At 42.0% G+C, this 19,754-nt stretch overlaps 1 protein-coding gene across 2 annotated transcripts in view; it reads left to right on the top strand.

The window, feature by feature from the left end:
• Positions 1–19,754, top strand: part of KHDRBS3 (KH RNA binding domain containing, signal transduction associated 3) — a 141,275-nt gene that overhangs the window by 54,791 nt on the left and 66,730 nt on the right. For both annotated transcript variants that reach the window (XM_080938962.1, XM_080938963.1), the window contains exons 3-4: positions 14,922–15,038; positions 19,091–19,237. In XM_080938962.1, the coding sequence (XP_080795088.1) occupies positions 14,922–15,038; positions 19,091–19,237 (264 nt within the window). The remainder of the gene's footprint in view (positions 1–14,921; positions 15,039–19,090; positions 19,238–19,754) is intronic.

Below are 19,754 nucleotides of genomic sequence, written 5' to 3' on the forward strand. Positions count from 1 at the left end.
CAATTTTTATTAAGTCGTTTGATAGATGTGTTAGGAACCCTAGTTACATAATCACACTCTGTATAAGGAGCTTTACTTCTTATTTATATCACAGGTGACATACTCCACACAGGCAGTGGGGAGGAAACTTTTACCTCTCAAAAAGAAGAAACACGTGCAATTCTATTTTATCTCTCATATTGTTTTGCATCTGTTGGTCCAAAGTATAAGACGAAATGAATATGAGCTCTTCATGGTCTGACTTTTGTTGAGCACGCCTACCTCTGATGCTTGGGTAAATCAGGACAGAATTCAGATGTTCCTGTTACATTCCTGCTACACCTGTTACCTGCTTCTGTCCCAGGTGGCATGCTCCTTTTTATAATGCCAGGAAGGTTGCATAATATGCAGATTAAGACAGTCTTAAAAAATATTAGCCTTTTAAAATGCAAGGTAGTCTGTGTGATTTTTTTCTTAGACTTGTGAATGGTAAAAATTTGCACTCTAATTGCTGTGATTCCACAAATACAAATTAATGCTTAAGTTAAAAAATGAGGCTGTTCACTCTTGAGAAGCACTTGTTCAGAGATGCCAGCTTCAGCCAGTGCTGAACAGTTCAGTTTGAGCCCAAAAGTTGCTGGCATTTCTTAGAACACCAGCATTTTATCTGATAACAGATTGTTATCAAACACCAGTTCATTTTGATGGGGATTGTGTTGAATTTGCCGATTACTGGCCGTAAGAAGGACATTTTCACTATGCGAATCCTAACAGTCCATCTTCGGACAGGTTTCATCATGCAAGTCTTTCACTTGCTTGGTTAGAGTTACCATAAGATAGTTTATATTATTTGTGGCTATTTTGAAGGGTGTTGTTTCTGATTTCTTTCTCAACCCGTTTGTTATTTGTGTGTAGGGGGACTACTGGGTTTTTTTTGTTTTGTTTTGTTTTGTTTGTTTTTTTGTGTGGAGGTAATCTTATTTCCAGCGCCTTTGCTAAAGATGTTGATCAGCTGTAGGAGTTCTCTGGAAGAACTTCTGAAGTTACTTATGTATGCTATCATATCATCTGCAAATTAGTGATACTTTGACTTTTTCCTCTCCAGTTTTTATCCCCGTCAGTTGTCTTACTGATCTAGCTAGAACTTCAGGTACTATAAAACAGGTAGGGAGAGAGTGGACAGCCTTTTCTTGGGGTTGTGTTGATTTTCTCTATATTTAATTTGCTGTTGGCTGCCAGCTTGCTGTAGATAGCCTTTATTATGTTTAGGTATGCCCATTTCAACCCTGATCTCTCTAAGAGTTTTAGTATGAAGGGGTGTTGAATTTGGTCAAAGGTTTTTCCAGTATCTAATTTTGTTTTGGTTTGGTTTTTTTTTTTTTTTTTTCCTTTCACTTCATTTATATGGTGGATTATATTGTTGATTTTTGTACATTGACCACTCTTGAGTCTCTGGGGTGAAGCCTATTTGATCAAGGGGAAGTATGCTTTCTATGTGTTCTTAGATTTTGTTTGCCTGTATTTTATTGTGTATTTTTGCATCAATGTTCATGATAAAAATTGGTCTGTAATTCTTTCTTTGCTGAATATTTCTTTGGCTTGCTAATCAGGGCGAGTGTGGCCTCAAAAAATCAATTTGGCAATGCTACTTATGTTTCTGTCTTATAGGATAATTTGAGGCATATTAACATTAGGTTTTCATTGAAAGTCTTGTAGAATTCTGCCTTAAAATTGTAACTGGGCTGTTTTGTTTGTGAAAATTTTAATGACTGCTTCTATTTCCGTATTTGTTATAGGTCTATTTAAATGTTTGCAAATGTGTGTGTGTGTGTGTGTGTGTGTGTGTGTGTGTGTGTGTGTGTGTTTGTATGGGGACTCTTAATGTGTATGAGTAATTCAAAGGACAATCTTAGGCGTGGATCCTGACCATTGACCTTGTTTGAGGCAAACAGGTTCTCTTGAGTGCTTACTCCAGTGCATAGGCTTCTGCACTGACTACCTCTGCTTCCCATGTCTGGGAAGGCTGATGGAGGCCACTGTACCCAGCTTTACTTGGTTTCTGAGGGCAGGCCAGGTTTCCAGCTTTACAGGTGCTACTTTCTTTTATGCCATTGAGTGTTGTTACGCTGAGTAATTTTGAATTGAATCCTTGACACTAGAAATGTATATTCTGGCATTTCTCAGTTTGTTACAGTTCTCTAAAGGACACTGATGCCTTGTTTGTATTTCAGATATATATATATATATATATATATATATATATATATATATATATATATATATATATATATATTTTTTTTTTTTTTTTTTTTTTTTTTTTTCCAGACTGTAAACTGGAAATGAGTTGAGTTCTTTTATTAACTTGGCTTTTCATCTGATGCCAGAGAATATGGATTAGGGGCAGTCTAAGATCTTCGCAGATCTTCTGTTCTAACCCTTTCTGGGCTCCTTCCTTTGCATCTCCATACCATGGTTGCATCAGACCTTGCTTCTCAGGTGTAAAAGCTCTGAACTTAGTACATTTGTACCCTGCTCTTTGTTTCAGGTCTTGACAGTATTTCAGAATCTGCCTGTTTTCTGTCTCTGTCCAGGGCTCACAATAGTTGACTTTGATATTTTGTTCAGACTTGGACAGTTTATGATTGATACCTGTTGGTGTCAGTTTAAGACCATCTTTACTCAAAAACATAAACAGATACATTTTTATATAAATAGAAAGCGAGTTGTGACCACTGCATGGACAGACAGATTACTGAGCAGAAATGACATAAGCCATCCTTTTGCGTGGATTCCTTGTGCTCAGTGCACGGTGGATGGAAAGATGAGCAGACATAGCAATTCACTTAATATTCCAGAATATGATAACTGATCTGGAATTGTTACTTTGTTCAATATACATTCTTATGTGAAGTAATACATGAATATGTTATCTGAGAATCTCAAATATTCCTTTACAGTATCAGCTTTGATGAGATGAGAAGACATCCAATTTCTGTGACTAACCGATCCAAGCACACCTCATTTGTTTAGTGTCTGGGGCAGGCTGTATAACTCGAACAGCATCACCTAGCCACAAACTTCAAGCTTTGTATGACTGTGCAGATGTGCTGTAGAAGTCTTGCTTCTAGTGGCATCTTACTGTCAACTAGAGGACAGTAGAGGACTGACCCATGGGAGTTGCTATGGGGACAGTACCTTGTAGAGTTGATGCTGGCTGTGGGCTTTGAGCTGCTGCAGCAAGAGAGACCTCTGTGCAGAATCCTAGTTAATAAGGAGCTTTCAATTTGTCATTTTCTCCTGCTGACTGGCCTGATGTTTGGGATTTGAGGTGCTTTTCTGAGCCACATTTGTTGATGGTAAAACTACAGTGATTAGGATTCTATTATTGGTCTCAAGCTCACTTGAGTGGAGAATCCAGGTAACTGTTTAGTGCTCAGAACACATCTGGCTTTAGGAGGACAGGAGGGTCATTATGACACATTGGAGAAATGATGCTTTGAGGAGGTTATCTCTTGGAGAGGTCAGCTGGTCAGGATTCCAAGTGAGAAAAGTGGACATTTGGTGTTTCCTCTCAACCTGAGGGCATGCTATGTAGGTCAGATGCATTTGAGAAATCACAAGCCATTTGATTTGGCTAGGAAGATTAATTCAACAAGATAATTAAAGACATTAATTCATGTCTTTTAATAGGAGACATGAAGGAATTGGTTAATGAGATTTATGTAAGCTAGTGGAACTGCATACTCTTCTAGACTAGAGTGACTTTTGACCTGTCTTAGAGGATGTGGGGTTCTGTGTCAGGAAGCATGGCAGATCCAGTCTCATGTTGAAGGAAATTCTGGAGACTGTCAAAAGCTGGAGCTGTAATGGTGACTTGCTCAGTTATGTCTTCCTGTGTGGTTCTCGGGCACAGTTGGCGGTACATGGCAGGGCATTCTACTGGAGCCTGAGACTGCAGAGGCATACACCTAACAAAACTGAGGAATTATAATAATATGTCCTGCAAAAGCTACTTAAAACTCAGGAATGGTTTATTTCTACAATTTTTTTAATTAATAATTTTGATTTGGGCCAGCTGTGGATTAATGGAACCTTCAGAATGAGACACAAAAAAGAAGGAAAATTCTTTTTTTTCTTCACTTTGGAATATTAAATAAATTTTTATTAGGGGCAGTTAGTATGAAAAGATAAATAGCAACTGAAAAAATCCTGACTGCAGTTTTCCCTCCATCATCCAGCCCCAGCACCCCACCCCCACACCCGTTCCCTACAGAAAAGTGCAGGCCTCTCAGGGATATCAACAGAGCGTGGCATATCAAGTTGCTAAAGAACTGGTCACCTCCAAGAACAGAAATTCTTAATTTTATTCATTTGGTGACTGTTTTAAACACCTGTTGGTACTCTAACAATTTACAATAGTCATTGCAATGTGTGGTTGAAACCAAATCTTATTTAAAATCTGTGGCATTGTGTATTGGCAGTGCAAGGTGGTTGCCATTTTCACAGGCGCGCACTGGCTAAGGATCTTTGGTATTAGAGCCATAAACCACCTCTGCTCTGTGTTGTAGTTACACTTCCTGTCCTAGCGTTGACTGGCTTCCTTCCTTTCTCCCTTGGAGCAAGTTGCAGGCAGTCTCAAGCTCATTTGCTCAGTGGTTCACTCCGGGGAAGCTGTTGGTGAATGTGTGGCATGTCAGTACATTAAAGGTTACCTTTTCTGTAGCCCCTGGATGATTTTCAGAGGCCGCTCTCTCTCTAGAGGATCATTTGTTTGGGGTTTCAAACTGATAGTGTACCTGTAGTAATAAGATGGTAATGCTTGCAGTTCATCATCTCTGCCTCTTTAGTGAGAGTTAATTTCCTTGTGGGGAACAGTGCAGTTTTTTTTTTTTAATTAATTTAATTATGACAATGAGCCCCAGACCTGAGCATGGTCTTCCACCCCTGGTCATACAGTATGATCCTTTAAAATGCACAGGGATGAGTTTTGTGGTCACATCCAACCAACTCACTATCACTTTAAGCATCGATCATTTTTTATATTCTCTCTTCTATTTTGCCCCATCCATTGATAATTTTCTCTCCTTGCTATACAGCTGATTGCATAGGCTAACTCCTCCTGGTTAGCCAAAACTTGGTGCCAGCATCTCCCCTTCCTTGCCTTTTCCTTACTCATCTCTTTTAGACACCACACAGATAATGCCATGATTTGTGTCTCTGTAACTCACTTATTTTATTTGGTATAAATCTCTTCATGCTCACTAGTGTGGTGTGTTTTATTTATTTATTTATTTTTGTCCTTCACTGTATATATTTCACATTTTGATGGGCACATGGGTCATTTCTACACCATGGCAGTCATGGCTGACGCAGTGAATGTGGAACTGCACACTTCTCATTAAGATGCTGATTCTATCTTTATCCATATTAGAATGTGTAGGGCTCTGATGAAGTACCCAGTGCCTAGGGCTGTAGGGATGAGGATTTGGGACAGGACTGCAGAGATTTCCATGCATCCTGATGAGCACAGAGCAGGGCAGGGTGGAGGGCAGCTCACACTGTGGGGCCAAGAAGCAGACACATGGAGATGGAGAGGTGGAGCGCACACCTGCACCTCAGGCTTCTGTTTCCCTTAATTCTACCATGAACTAATCTTGAACGTGCACCAAAGCAAGTAATTACTCCATAACTACACTACACAAGGCACCCAAAGTGTTTGTGCTGAGAAGCTTGTTTGCAGACAGATAGAAACTTGTGTTAGGAACTAGTGGGACTTGGTCTTGTGTGTACCTCTTATGTTCGTTAGCTCTTGGCATGTCAGTTTTGCTCTAAATGTCCCAGCAAACACCTTGTTAGCTGTGCCATGTGGATGGACCATGAAAGGGCTTGATGGCTGTAACTGAATTCCACAGGTACTCCTGACTGTTCAGATCTTTTCCTGTGGCTTTGTTTTTCTTCATTTCAGTGAACAGTAAGTCTTACAGTCTATTTAAGTGTCTGTACCCAAGGGCATGGTCTTTTGCCTACTTGATATTACTTCATTAACCCCGTTCCATCCACCCCTCAAGTACCAGGCATTTGCTTCCAGCCTTGATTCCCTTTCATCTTTGTTTCTGTATTTTCTTGTCAGAATTTGTTTGAGAATGCTGCTGCCCCTCGGCTTCCCTGTTCTTAGAGCCTCTTGATCTGTATCAATTCTTGCCTTTGATTTTAACCCTGCAGTTAATCCTCTGCATCTTTCATCAGATGGGTATCATCTCTGATTTTCTGGATTAAAAATGTTTACCTGTCTTCCATCTTCTGCTGGCAGATCTAAGGTTGACTGACTAGTGATGAAGATCTATAAGATAGAGGTCTCTAAAGTGTGTATCACGTGCACACTGCTGCCCACATCTTTGCTTCCTGCTCATACAATCAGGTGAAGATACTTGTAAGCTCCATTGATTTTTTTTTTTTTTAAAGATTTGGTAATGACCCAGTGCATTGGACTCTGTACCATTCACAAGCACAGAGCTGTAGTTTACCAGCAACTTACATTCACCACCAACTTCTATTTACTAGGGAAATTAAGACATAAATAATAAATGTTATTGGCAGCTTAATTATGTTACCATAATCTCGGTAGCAAAGAAAATTGACAAACTGTTGAACAATATCATTAAATTTGAGGGGAAAATAAGCTTTAATTTTGTAAGTACTTACTGAGAAGCCATTATGCAGGAAAGATAGAAAACCAAAGTGGGTTATACTTTCCTCTAAGAGAAATTATAATTTTATCAGTGGAAAGCACTCATTTTACCAAATAATATAGGATAAATGGTGGATTAATGTAAGAGGGACAGGATTTGAAGAAGTGATGGGAGGTGTTTGGAGAGAGAGTTCAGGTACAGCAGGTATGTGATAAAGAGATTCCCTCACTAGAGACTACCTCTGCATCTAGTTTGTTCTGGGTGAGTACCACCCCTTTGTTACCAACTTTTTTTTTTTCCAACCAATGCTTGAACAGCAGTGATGTTTTAAATGTATAGAGATAAATGTATGTTTGTAAGCCTTTATCCATGGAAGGTGAAGGGCCTGTGCATGCATGAGGCGTGTGTTTATGGTTGCCATCCCCACGCAGGATACCCAGTGGACATGCTTCCTGTGCTCCTTAGTCTCTCAGATTCATTTACAATGTATACTTTTAACTGTGCTCAAATATTTAAAAATTACCTGAACCTTCTTGTTCTTGAATGTAATTTAACCTCACCTTTAGAGAATATATTTCCATTGTGTGTTACTTTATCTTAATTGTTTTATATTGTCCTGGGACATATATATTCACTTTAAGAATTTTAAATACACATTAAAATTTTATAAGATCCTCAGGTAGAAGACACTCTCGGCCTGTTAGCACCCATATTCCATAAACCTGCTTCCTTCCTTCTGTTCCTGTGGTATATTCTGTGCTTGACGATATTTAAGGCCTCAGTAGTTGCTGACAGAGCCCCCGTATCAATTGTGGCTTGTGTTTTCCACTCAGTTTTGAGTTCATAAAACATTGCTTGCCTCTTGTAAGCAGGATTTTGTCCTTAGCTGTTGTTGAAGCACAAAGATGAGTGAGACAGGGCCTTTAAGCTTGGAGGGACTGCTGCCCTGTCCCCAATTTGAGCAAGCAAAGCAAGTAGGCAGGTCGGCCTTCCAAGTCTTAGAAAACGCCATGGTATTTGAGGTGGTTAAGTCTGCCTAGTTGATCATGGCTGCCTGGTCAGCTCCATGTGTGGAGGTGATGACTGCACTGTGCCACGTGACTCCAAACCTACATACACATTCCTGTACTAATAGCCTGGGTAGGACTGAGTCAGAGACCATGCTTGAAGAATGGATAGTGTGTGCCTTTCTACACTGCCTGTCCAGCCCACTACTGTAAGTGAAGATCAAGACACACAGCCAAAGTACAGTCAGGGAAACCAATGAGGACCATGGTTCCCAGTAGCCAACCAGCACTGGCTTGTGAGCAAAGTGAATAAGGTTTCCCAGAAGTGAATCTGCTTATCCTACGAACACGGCTATTGCATAAGGCTTTGCCAGCATCTCTTGCCTCCCACTTTCTTTCTTTCTTTCCTCTCATTTTATTGGATATAGTTTATTTATACTTCAAATTTTATTCCCTTTCCCAGTTTCCCCTTCATAAACCCCCTTTCTAATCCCCTAAACCCCCTGTTTCTATGAGGGTGCCCCACCCACCTCCTCCCACCTCCCCTCCCTGATATTCCCCTACACTGGGGCATTGTGCCTTGGCAGGACCAAAGGCTACTCTTCCCATTGATACCCAACAAGGCCATCCTCTGCTGCATGTGCAGCTGGAGCCATGGATCTGTCCATTTGTACTCTTTGAACAGTCGTTTAGTCCCTGGGAGTGCTGGTTGGTTGATATTATTGTTCTTATGGGGTTTCAAACCTCTTCAGCTCCTTCATTTTCTCTAACCTCTACACTGGGGACCTCATTCTCAGTGCAGTGGTTGGCTGTGAGCATCCATCTTTGTATTTATCATGATCTGGTAAAGGCTCTCAGGAGACAGCTATATCAGGCTCCTGTTGGCACGTGCTTCTGGGATCAGCAATATTGTCTGGGTTTGGTGGCTGAATATTGGCTGGATCTCCAGGTGGGGCAGTCTCTGGATGGCCTTTGCTTCAGTCTCAGCTTCAAACTTTGTCTCTGTATTTCGTCCTGTGAATATTTCTGTTCCCCCTTCACAAAAGGACTGAAGCATCTGTACTTCGGTCTTCCTTCTTGAGCTTCATGTGGTCTATGAATTTTATCTTGGGTAATCTGAGTTTTTGGGCTAATATCCACTTATCAGTGAGTGCATGCCTCCCACTTTCAATGTAGTTTGTCTCTCCTGAGACCCATGTGGAAAATGATTTTTTTTTCCTGGCAGTGTTGGGAGGTAGGGCCTTAAAAAAGGCAATGAGCTTTAGCAAAGAGTGAATTCTAGGCTGAGTTACTTACCACAGTAGTTGGCTGTTTGTTTAGCTGGGCTTCTCCTTATGCTGGTTCTTCAGTCGGCTCCTGTCTGTTATCCTTCTGTGTTCTTGCAATGTTGGTTTGCAGTAAGGGGTTCTTTTCAGGTCTGATCTCAAACATACAGTATCCAGAACCTCCATCCTTTAAAAACCACCCAGTCTCATGCTGTTTGTTATAGCAACAGCAGGTGACCTCAGCTGCCCCTTTCCTTCCTTTGTAACTTTGTAACTGTGAGCAAATAAATAAAATGGCTATTGTCTGACACTATTAAATTTGTAGTAGTTTGAATGTAGCAGATTTGATCCAGATAATAGTATAATAGAACCCTCAAAATTTATTTAGTCAAGTCATTAAGGCTAGGCAAAAACTAATTTCCATCTAAGCTTGTACAGTTTCTCATTAACTTCTATGTCTCAGAAAAGATTTCAATATCTAGAATAGGATAGGACAGGATAGGATAGGACCTCATATTGAGTGTGTTGGATTAAATCATATAGTTCCATTTAAAATATACTAGGGCTACAGAGATGGCTCAGTGGATAAGAATATTTGCTGTTCTTCCTGAGACTTGAGTTCTGGTCCCAGTACCCATGTCTGGTGGCTTACAACCAGTGTGAGGTGCTGTGAGGAAACATACCAGAAAGTTTTAAGTGCCAGTCAGCTCATTGGTCCTTTTGGTTAGCTTTGGGTCACCAGGTGGTTATGCTGCTGCTCAACTCTGGTGAGCCTCAGCTCTTTATTCTAGTGCCCATTTCCAGTGCCGGCTTCATACAGTTATGTCTAATGATGTTGCAGAATAGCAGAGGAAATGTTGACGAAGGGACAGGGCTCAAGGTTACAAAAGGCACCTGCAGAGCTGATCCAGATGTGTGGTCAGTGTCCGTGGAGGAGCAGATAAGAGTTACTGAGGGCAGAACTGATCCAAATGCGTGGACAGTGTCCGTGGAGGAGCAGATAAGCATTACTGAGGGCGAGAGTACAACCGGGACGTGTTTGCATCGTCTGCTTTGTTCTAACACAGGCCTGTCATATTCTGTGCCTTTGAGTCTTTGTGTGTGTGTGTGTGTGTGTGTGTGTGTGTGTGTGTGTGTGTGTGTGTGTGTGTGTGGTGTTAGTGCATGGCTCAAGGTGGAGCAGGTGAAGGAAGACACAGGCTGGAGACCGGTATTCGATACACTGCCAAGCAGTTTAGAGCAAGCAGGGCTCTTAGCCTTGGAGGCACACTTATGTTTTTTAAGTTTTTGTTTGTTTTGTGCTGTCAGTGATCAAACCCACGGCTTTTCATATGCTAGGCAAGATGTCCTTCTGAGCATCACCCTCAATGACAGGACCTTCGGTTTTGAAAAATTCTTTTTCAAATTTCTTGTCTGAATGAGTGTTTCTATGTTTTACATCTTTTCTGATAATGATGTGGTTTTCCCAATGTAAATAACAAGAGATAGGTAGGTGCTCAGGTTCCTGGTCCTAAGATTATTGAATTATTGCTTTAGGGATGGTTTGTTTCTAGTAGTATACAGAGGGTTAGGAAACGGACTGGGCTTGGAGGTTTTAAGAGTTGAATAAAATATGTTCTGTAGTACCAAGAGTCCAAGGAAATGTCTTTAAATTGTTAGGTTTGCGTAGCTAGAAATATAGGACTAAATGGTGTTAGAATGTCAAGAGTGTTTGGAAAGTGAATGGCAGCCCTGTGGACAGTCAAGGAGCTCCCAGGAGGGCCTAGGCTGCTGCGCATGGCACTTGGTTTACACAGCATTTATTCTTTCCATGTATTGGCCATTTTTAAAGCATCAAATGCACATTAGTGTGAAAAATTTTAAACAGTGACAGAATCCAATGAGGAGATGACTCCTGGACTCCCACTGATGGGCAGAGGCCCGGCTGGATGTGTCCGTCCTTGTTCTCCCCAGCAGTCTCTGACTCTGTCCACCCTCTTCTCTTCCTCCTGATTCCTGTTGCAGAAGCTCCTTTGTGTCTGAAGGCTTGCTTGTTCCCATGCCATCTCCCTGAGACATGGGGCTCACAACACAGCCTAACTGTCCCAGAGGCCAGTGGGCTTGCTCTCTGTCTCAGTAAACATTGTCACTGGGATGCATGCCTCACCTGTCATCATGCAGACCTCAGGCCTGGCAATGGGCTCTGGGCTGCTTTTGTTCTCACTCAGCACCAAGTTCTTCCTGGAGGTGATGGTGTTTCTCAGTTGTGACTGACTGCTTTGCCCTTGTCCCCAGCTCATCAGGGAATTGTGGGTTAAGTATTCTCCCCTTTCTTCCCTATTGCCTCTGGGATAGAATGATCCTTCAAGAAAATGCTAATCTTTACAGTGCAGAGCCTGAATTATACTCACTATCTCAGATGCCTTCCTGTCATGGCTCTCTGTGTGTGCCAGGGATGCTATGGGGTTAGGGTTTTCCTGGGATAGAGGATTAATTTGGAGCAAGTGCAGCTGTTCTTCAGTTTTTAGAGCAGAAATAACTTTCTGTCCAGCTCTCTTTAGCCAAGCTGCGTGGGCTGTACTGGGGCATGGTGGCTCCAGCTTTGCTGAGTCTTCGCAGCCAGTGCTAAACACTGGGACATAGGATCTCAGAGCAGTGACACCACTGTGCTCTGACAAGAGGCCTGCTACTGTCTGTTCTTTTTCTAAAAAAGGAAGGAGAGAAGAGAATATGTAGAGAGGCCCAAGTGGTCATGTATGAGTGGATATGGCTGGCGGATTTATGGAGGACCAAAGGAAAAAGGACAGACTTAAGCATATTTCAGGTGAACTTGCTAGAATTTAATTAATCAGTTCCTTACACGAGTGCTCTCTGCTCAGGCATTACAGATAGAGCAGTACACACAGGCCTGGCCAGTCTCCGCGGAAAGTTGCTGTGTAGCTTGAACCGCTGAGGTGCAGAGAGATGGTGCCCCTTGCTCGTCGTGAGCTCTGAAGAACCCCACCCTTGAAACTGTGATGGCTAAGCAGTCGGGTCAGATCTGTGTGCCGAGTTAGAGTCAGTGACATTCATGCTCTGGGTTAGTCAACTTTTTGTAAGTACCCAATTAAGGGAAACCTTTTAACAGAAGCCCTGTATGTCCTTGAGGTTTGTATAGAACTGTCCCAGGGGAAATTGTCACATCATGTGTGTAGAAGGGCAGTGGCCTTTGTCAGTGAATAGCATGACTGAAACAGTTACTGATCTCCATTTGCCATCCTAGTGGTTGTGGAACATTGCCTGTTTCGTGTGTGTGTGTGTGTGTGTGTGTGTGTGTGTGTGTGTGTGTGTGTGTGCCTGCTTGCGCACACAATTGGCATCTGGAGAAAAATCATTGCTTCTAGAAACGGTAGCAGTTTTGTGTTTTAATACAGATGAACAAATTAAATTATTCAATGCATGTTGACTTACTGGAGACAGGGATGCTGAAATGAGTTAGTTTGTACTTTTTGTCTTGCAGACATAGTTGTCATACTAAATACTGAACCCTGAATGTAGTAAGGAGAGACTGTGTTTGTAAAAGTTATTGCAGGAGCCCAGAAAGGGACTGATGCAGTGGGGGTGAGTGGATGATGAAGATTTGGAACATAGACAGTGCAATTTTATTTAGCTGTCAAGGGAAATATAACCATGAAATTTGCAGGCGAATAAATAGAATTTAGAACATACTATACTGAGTTTGGTGACACAGACTCAGAAAGACAAATGTTGCATGTTCTTATTTGTGGATCTTACTCCAAATGTTTAGACTTGAGGTGTAACCTGGAGTAACTGAAGAAGCAAGCAAAATAAAGGGACCATGATGAGGGGCCGTTGGAATAAAGAATAGTGGGCCATGGGTGCTGTGAGTGGGGAAAGGGGATCACTGAGGTAGGAGGACTCAACTGTGGGTCAGAGAAGGAAGGGTAATACAGAGGGAGAGGTAGTCAGGAGACAGAAGTAATACTAAGGGTAGTTGAAAAGTGGGGTATGAAGGAATATTAGGGAAACACTTTATAGACTTAACTTTAAAATACAGACATACACACACAGACACACAGACACACACACACACACACACACACACACACACACACACACACACACACGGTGATGGAGTTCTCCTAGGAGTCATAGACTATCTAATAAAAACCCAAGAGCCCAGCAAGGGAAACCTGCCTTTTAGTTACCAGTCAGGGGGATCCAAGAAACTTTCCAAATAATATAGATTGTCGCCATTACTCTTCGTTATCTCCCTTAACTTGTACATTAGACTCCATTGTACTCCCTTGAGACAGAGGACTTGGAAGAACGGAGTTAGAACTTACCTGGAAGCCTCCTTTCTGAGGACTTGTTTGCACAGGCTCAGAGGAGCTGCACTAGTAAGATACACAACCAGTAATCCCATGCAGCTGTAAAGCCTGAGAGCCGAAGCATGGCAGGCTTGAAAGACACCTGCAGTGACTCAATGGTGACATATCTTCAGGGCCATCATAGCTAGTTAGACCCACACACACACGAGGGCCTCTCCCCCTCATCTAGCAGTCATTTTTTCTGCTATAGAGATCCGCAACTGATCAGAAGGAGAGAAGAAACAACTGATGGATGGATGGATGGATGGACAGATGTAACAATAAAAGAGTCATGAATTTGTGAGGGGTGGATGAGAGAGATGGGTGAAAATTTAAAATATCAATTTTCAAGAGAGGAGACTTTGTTATTAGTTAAGCATTTGATCGAAGAAATGAATTGGCATATAAGGAATATGGTTGCACCCTCCAAAATGTCAAGTCAGGAGACATAAGGGAAACGTAGAGATCCATCTCAGGAGAGCCACTGATCAAACAAAAGGAATGTCTAAGGAGATGATGCAGACGGTAGGTAGCAAGGGCAGGCAGACACAGGTGGGCTAGGATGCTGACTCCCTAAGAACTAATTCCACGTGAAAGAGAAACTGAATTCTGACTGAAGACCAATAAAAGTAAAAATGCACATGAAAAAATGCTAATTTGGTTTTTGAAGTATTAACTGATGTCTGGAAAGTCACTTGAACTACCGAAATTAGATCAACTGCTAAAGATCATACCTTCCTTAAAATAGCAACAACCACGGTGTAAACACTAAGGCAGCAGAGGCTGTCCTGAGTGTGGACTTGGAAATCTTTCCAAAGAGAAATGGTGACTTGGTTGTTTCTGGTTTGCAGAAAGAGCTATTAGTAATTTATCTCAATTACAGGAAAGTTTTGGAGACCTATTCAACATTTCTCATTATAACTCCTTTGTACAAGGTGTTTCTTGCATGTGTGGTATATGCTAAGTATTTATTGTAAGTAATGATGATTTATTCTCACTGAACTACCCAGTCCTCAAAATGACCCCAGGAGCATGGTACCTATTCTCATGGCTGCTGCACAGGAGAGCAAACCAAGCACTTAGGGGCAGGATGCTTCCCCAGTGTAAACCATGGCAGCCTAACTTCAGAGGCTATGCGCTCGGTAACTCACTTTCTCCCTCCTTATTAAATCAGAAACCACAGATTTCGTATTACATGAGTTCCCTGCATTCTTACATTTAGTTATTTCGTTGTGATTCATTTTCAATCATGGACTGAGAATTCACTTGGAGCAGTCCATTCATTGGGTCAGTAACTAAATCTAAATGCTGACAAAGCAGGAGAACCAGTGTGTCCCACTCCAGGGTCCCTGTATCATTTCCTCACCTGTATGCTATCTTAGCCTTGCTTATAGATCGTAGGAAATTCATAATCACTAAAATGACTAGTGCAAAAGACATCTTTTTAAATTTTACATCCTTGGCACCACTTTTACGTGGTCTGGAAAATATCACTATGATTTATATGGCAGAAACATAAAATAAATACTTGTTATAGATGAGCGGTGTTAGGCAGTGTTTCCCAATATTCAAGGCTGGTAAACTACTTTTAAGATTTGAATGTTACAAATATGACCGGTTTGTTTTTTCTAGTTCAACTTTGTTGGGAAGCTTTTGGGTCCACGTGGAAATTCCCTGAAGCGCTTACAAGAAGAAACATTGACAAAAATGTCCATCCTTGGAAAAGGGTCCATGAGAGACAAGGCAAAGGTAATTTTGGCCACAGACAGTGGTGAACGTGTGGGCCATGTGCTGTTATGTCTGTCATGTCTGTTGTGTGTCTGAGAGCTAAGTGCACACTCAAATGGAATTAGAGGACAGTGTTGTATACTGCGAGGCGCTCCGATACACTTGGATACTCTGTGGAAGATTGACTTTCTCTGCCAGTTCCAAAACAGCACCTTACTAGTTTTAAGTATTTAGGACGCATGTAAAAAAATCAAACAGAAGTGCTTACATTTTTTATTCTGAATGCAGCCTGTCACCTTTTATAATGAAGAGAAAGAAAAGTCACCTGTAGTTTCCACCATTGTGCTTGAAATTAGTTCCTTTGGGACTTTTTTCCTGTATAGATCTCTTACCCACCTCCTCATGCTACATGTGGATGTATGTCCATGGTGGACCGCACAGCGCTGTGGTCTGCTGCCCAGTGCTATGGCTATGTCTGTGAGATGCTTCACAGTACTCAAAGAAGAATGAGGCTGGATAATGCACTTCTCACAGTGCCTTGGCATATGACTTTAGATGTTCCAATAATTGCTTTGTATTCTAAAAAATATTTTACATAGAGGTATCAGTGTTAAAAATTATCGAGTTACTTTTTTGCTCATTTGCTTCCACTTCTGAGAGGAGTTTCCATGTGACAGTGCCTCCTGCATTGTTCTCGGTTGTCATATCTCTTACTGGTAGATTTGCATTAGTGAGAACCAAACTCACATTCCTGAATCAACCACTCTGAAACATTACAGTGAGTTTTAGATATAAAGTTACTTAAATGAAGCAAGTATTGCCTCTTAAGCAAAGTCCATCAGTGTAGTTTTCCTAATACACAGAATCTGCCTCTCCTCGGTGTTATCATCTGTCGTAGGAAATCTGATTTCCTTGTTGTGCATGTCAGGAACTTGGGCCATTATATGGATCATCCCGCAGAATCAGCTATGTTATTAGGTTAACACTGAGTGAAGCCATGTGTCTCTGCCAGGAGCACTAAGGAACGTAGAAAACATGCTGTGTACAAGACTCACACGAAGTTGTAAATTACAGGCTCCCAGACCCCAAAAACTTTAGGGTAGAAATTGAGTTACGTGGAACTAAACCTAGCAGGCAGGTTAGCTTCACATGTCACCAGGCGTGGCTGCTCAGTGTGGTTACTCGGATTCTCTGACACGTTTGTGTTGGCATTAGCTAGGAATGAAACTGTATATATTAGTCAGTTAGTTAGAAATGATGTGATGTGTATCTGGTAGGAAAATTCCCAACCCTTCCTGATGCACTAATTCATTGTCTCATAAGGCTGCTTGGCAGTCAGGTAAATGGCAGTGATGCTTGTTAGCCAGGGAGGTTAGTGCTGAACAGTATGGAGAACGGAAACGATGAGGCCATCAGGTCTCACCCAATTATGTATGCACATATAAACATGGTCATAAAGTGTGTCTGGCTGTCCGCGCAGTAAATGGGATTCTGAATATCACCAGCTTGCTATCAAAAAATTTAGTGATCCTTCTAAATTATTCTGACTAATAAGGCTGTGGTTACTGTCTACTATTGGCATATTCGGCACCCAGCACAGACAGTAACCAGTCATCCTTAAGAAAAAAGAGTCTGTATTGTGAACTAATGAATTAACCCCTATCACTGTCGCTCTGGTGACAGAGCTTTCTGGAGAAGGAAGCACCCAGACATGTGCCACGGTAGTTCCTCAGGAATGCCTGTCACTGAGTGTCTCTGCATTTGCTGTAAGGGCACCCTGTTTTCAACCTTGGGCCTCTCTCCCAGAGAACTTCCACACACTCAGAAATTTCTTTGTCTAACCACATGGATTTAGCTGATGATCATTCTGTCAGGCCACACGGTAATTAGAGGAAGAGAATATGTTGTACAGTCACCACGCCAGCCAACCACTGGCACTGGAATAGAACCATAAATCTGTGCCTCTTGATTTCATAGCCACATTCTGCTTGAGGGGAGCAGCATTAGATCAGAGTCAGGTCTGCCAGTTCTTAACTCACTCTTTCCTCTCATTATACATCCCCCTAGAAAAGGTTCCAGACCCAGGCTGGAAAGATGAGGGTTGACTGTCACTGTATACCTAGGGCCTATTCCCCTGTACTCGGAGCGAGAGCATGAGTATGGACCAGGGGGAAATTCACATGGCAGGTACCGTGTCCTTTCAAAGAAGCATCTCAGTGGTTCAGAACATGTTCACTAGCTACATGTGCTGGTGTGAAAGATTCAGTTTTGTTTTGGCATTTGGGTATTTAGAATTAACTGACTATTCCCAAATGTCACAAATACAGTCCTTAGGTTTTCACTGTTTCCCAGACATCAACCACATCTCACACAAGAGACTGAACTGTGGGTCTTTGTGTTAGATCTAGTGCTCTTTTTTGCTACACGTAGGAAAACCTCCAAGAGAACGTTTAGCTCTTCTGTGTTAGTTTACCATCAAGTAGCAAATATGTGAAATAATCAGCTGAGAGAGAAGAAAGGCTTATTTTGGCCCACGGGTTTTGGGGTACCACTCTAAGATTAGGTTGACACCATTGCTTATGCATCTCTAGTGAGCATTACATCATGTCTGGAGTGTAAAAAGCAAAAGCGCTCCCTCATGGCCAGGAAGAGAGAGGGAGACACACACACACACACACACACACACACACACACACACATACACACACACATACACAGAGAGAGAGAGAGAGAGAGATGGAGGGAGGGTGGGACTGGTACCTACTATTTCTTCCTGATCACACCTCCAATGATCTGAAGATCTCTGCCTTCAGGCCCACCTCTCCCAGTCACCTTTCTGGAGATGTGGACTTGTGAGAGACGCTCAAGATCATGGTTTCCTCTTTACTCCACCCCAGCAGAGTCTTCTTCCTCCTCCTTGTCATGCTGTTCCTGTCATGTGATTTATCAGTTAAACCTTCAAAAACATCACCAAAAGCCACCCCAGCTGTCAGCCTAAGTAGCAGGTTTCCCATAAGGTATGCAGTATCCATATCCCATTTGCTGACCTATAGCCAGCTCTTCCCTGCTGCAATGCTTGGATATTTATTGCAGCTGATCCTTTTACTAGTTTAATGTTAGCCTGCATAAATTCTCAGTTAATCATGTTTGTTTCTAGAGAGAAAGAGAGCCCTTTGTGTAAAAACTCCCATTTAAAAAAATTCACATTAAATTCTAATAATGTTCAGGAATGCCCCGCTATACGCAGTGCTCTAGACACTATTCTGAGGAGTCTGACTTCAGCAGCCTCGTGAGATGACACCATCCCAGGTCTTTCCCGTGTTAAAATCCTTCCTAATAAGGTAAAAAGCACTTGCCCACAGTCAAACAAACAAGGTGGGATTTGGTTTTTGAGTACAAAATTCCTGAATCTGTGTCCTTCCCCAAACAGCGCATTTCCCATTGTTATAAAGCCATGGAACAGCTTGTTAGAACTCACTCTAGAATGCACAGCAGCTAGTCATAAGGCATCCTTCATGATGCAGCTGAAGTTTGGGCCAGAAATGAAAAGTATACACCAGCACTTCACACACCATCAGACATGACGGGCATGCAGGGTCTGCTGTCTGGCAGTCGTCTGCTAATAAGGGAAAACCAAAAAGAATGAAGTAAAGTTGAAAATTTTTGAATGTTTTGGATTGGAGTGAATGCTTGGTGTCAGCATGCCCAAGACAGCACATATCAGCAGTGCAGAAATGAGCTGGGCACAGAGCCAAGTTGAGGAGCAGAGGTTTGTGTATCGCTGGGGCAGCTAATGGGGCAGGCGGGAGCTAACAGGAATCTGAAGGTAGCCAAGGGCAGATGATTTCTTGTAGGCATCAGGGCAGACGGGACTTTGTCCCAGCAGGATAGGATGCCTGTCCAGGTTCCTGAGAACCTGGGAACAGCAGGGTCAAATTTCTAGTTTAAAGTCTTCCTAGAGTGCCATTTGTTAAGGAGTCTTCCACAAGCACATGTCAAATAAGTTTTGTGTAATTTCTGCTTGTTTTTTTCCTGTCTAAATAACACATTTTCAATGTGATTATCTTCTTCAGGAGGAAGAGCTGAGGAAAAGTGGAGAAGCGAAATACTTTCACCTCAATGATGACCTGCATGTGCTCATTGAAGTGTTCGCCCCCCCAGCAGAAGCTTATGCCCGGATGGGGCATGCCTTGGAAGAGATCAAGAAGTTCCTGATCCCAGTTAGTACCACTCACTGATCAGTGACTTGTATGTTACGGTTGAGTCTTTACCCAGGTCCTTGATGATCAAGAGCCTCCTGTTGGCCTGTATTGTAGACCTCACAGTATTCTCTATGGGACTTCTTGGCATAGTTTCCTACTTTCATTGAAAACAATGTGATTTTAACAGATTGTACACTACCATCAAGGTTATAAGGCTGAAAAATTGAACTATCAGAATTACTAATTCAGATTTGGAGACTCTGATATATAAGTTTTTATGTAATTCTGAAAATGTCACATAAATTCCGTGTTCTTCCTTAGTCATTAGTGTCCTCTATATGCCTGGCTGTGCCTCGTGTGGGACATGGAGACCTAGTTAAAACGTTTTTGGTCCCTGGAGCAGTGTGTAGTGTAGGGGATAGGAACCTCGTGGGTGGCTAAGTACAGTATGCAGACATGCCTGTGGTGTCAGGTGTTACCATGAAAGTAATGGTTTAAAGGAGTATGTTCCTACCGTCCTTCTGAAAATTAATTT

The sequence above is a fragment of the Micromys minutus genome (genome assembly GCF_963924665.1).
Source record: "Micromys minutus genome assembly, chromosome: 27".
NCBI lineage: Eukaryota > Metazoa > Chordata > Mammalia > Rodentia > Muridae > Micromys > Micromys minutus.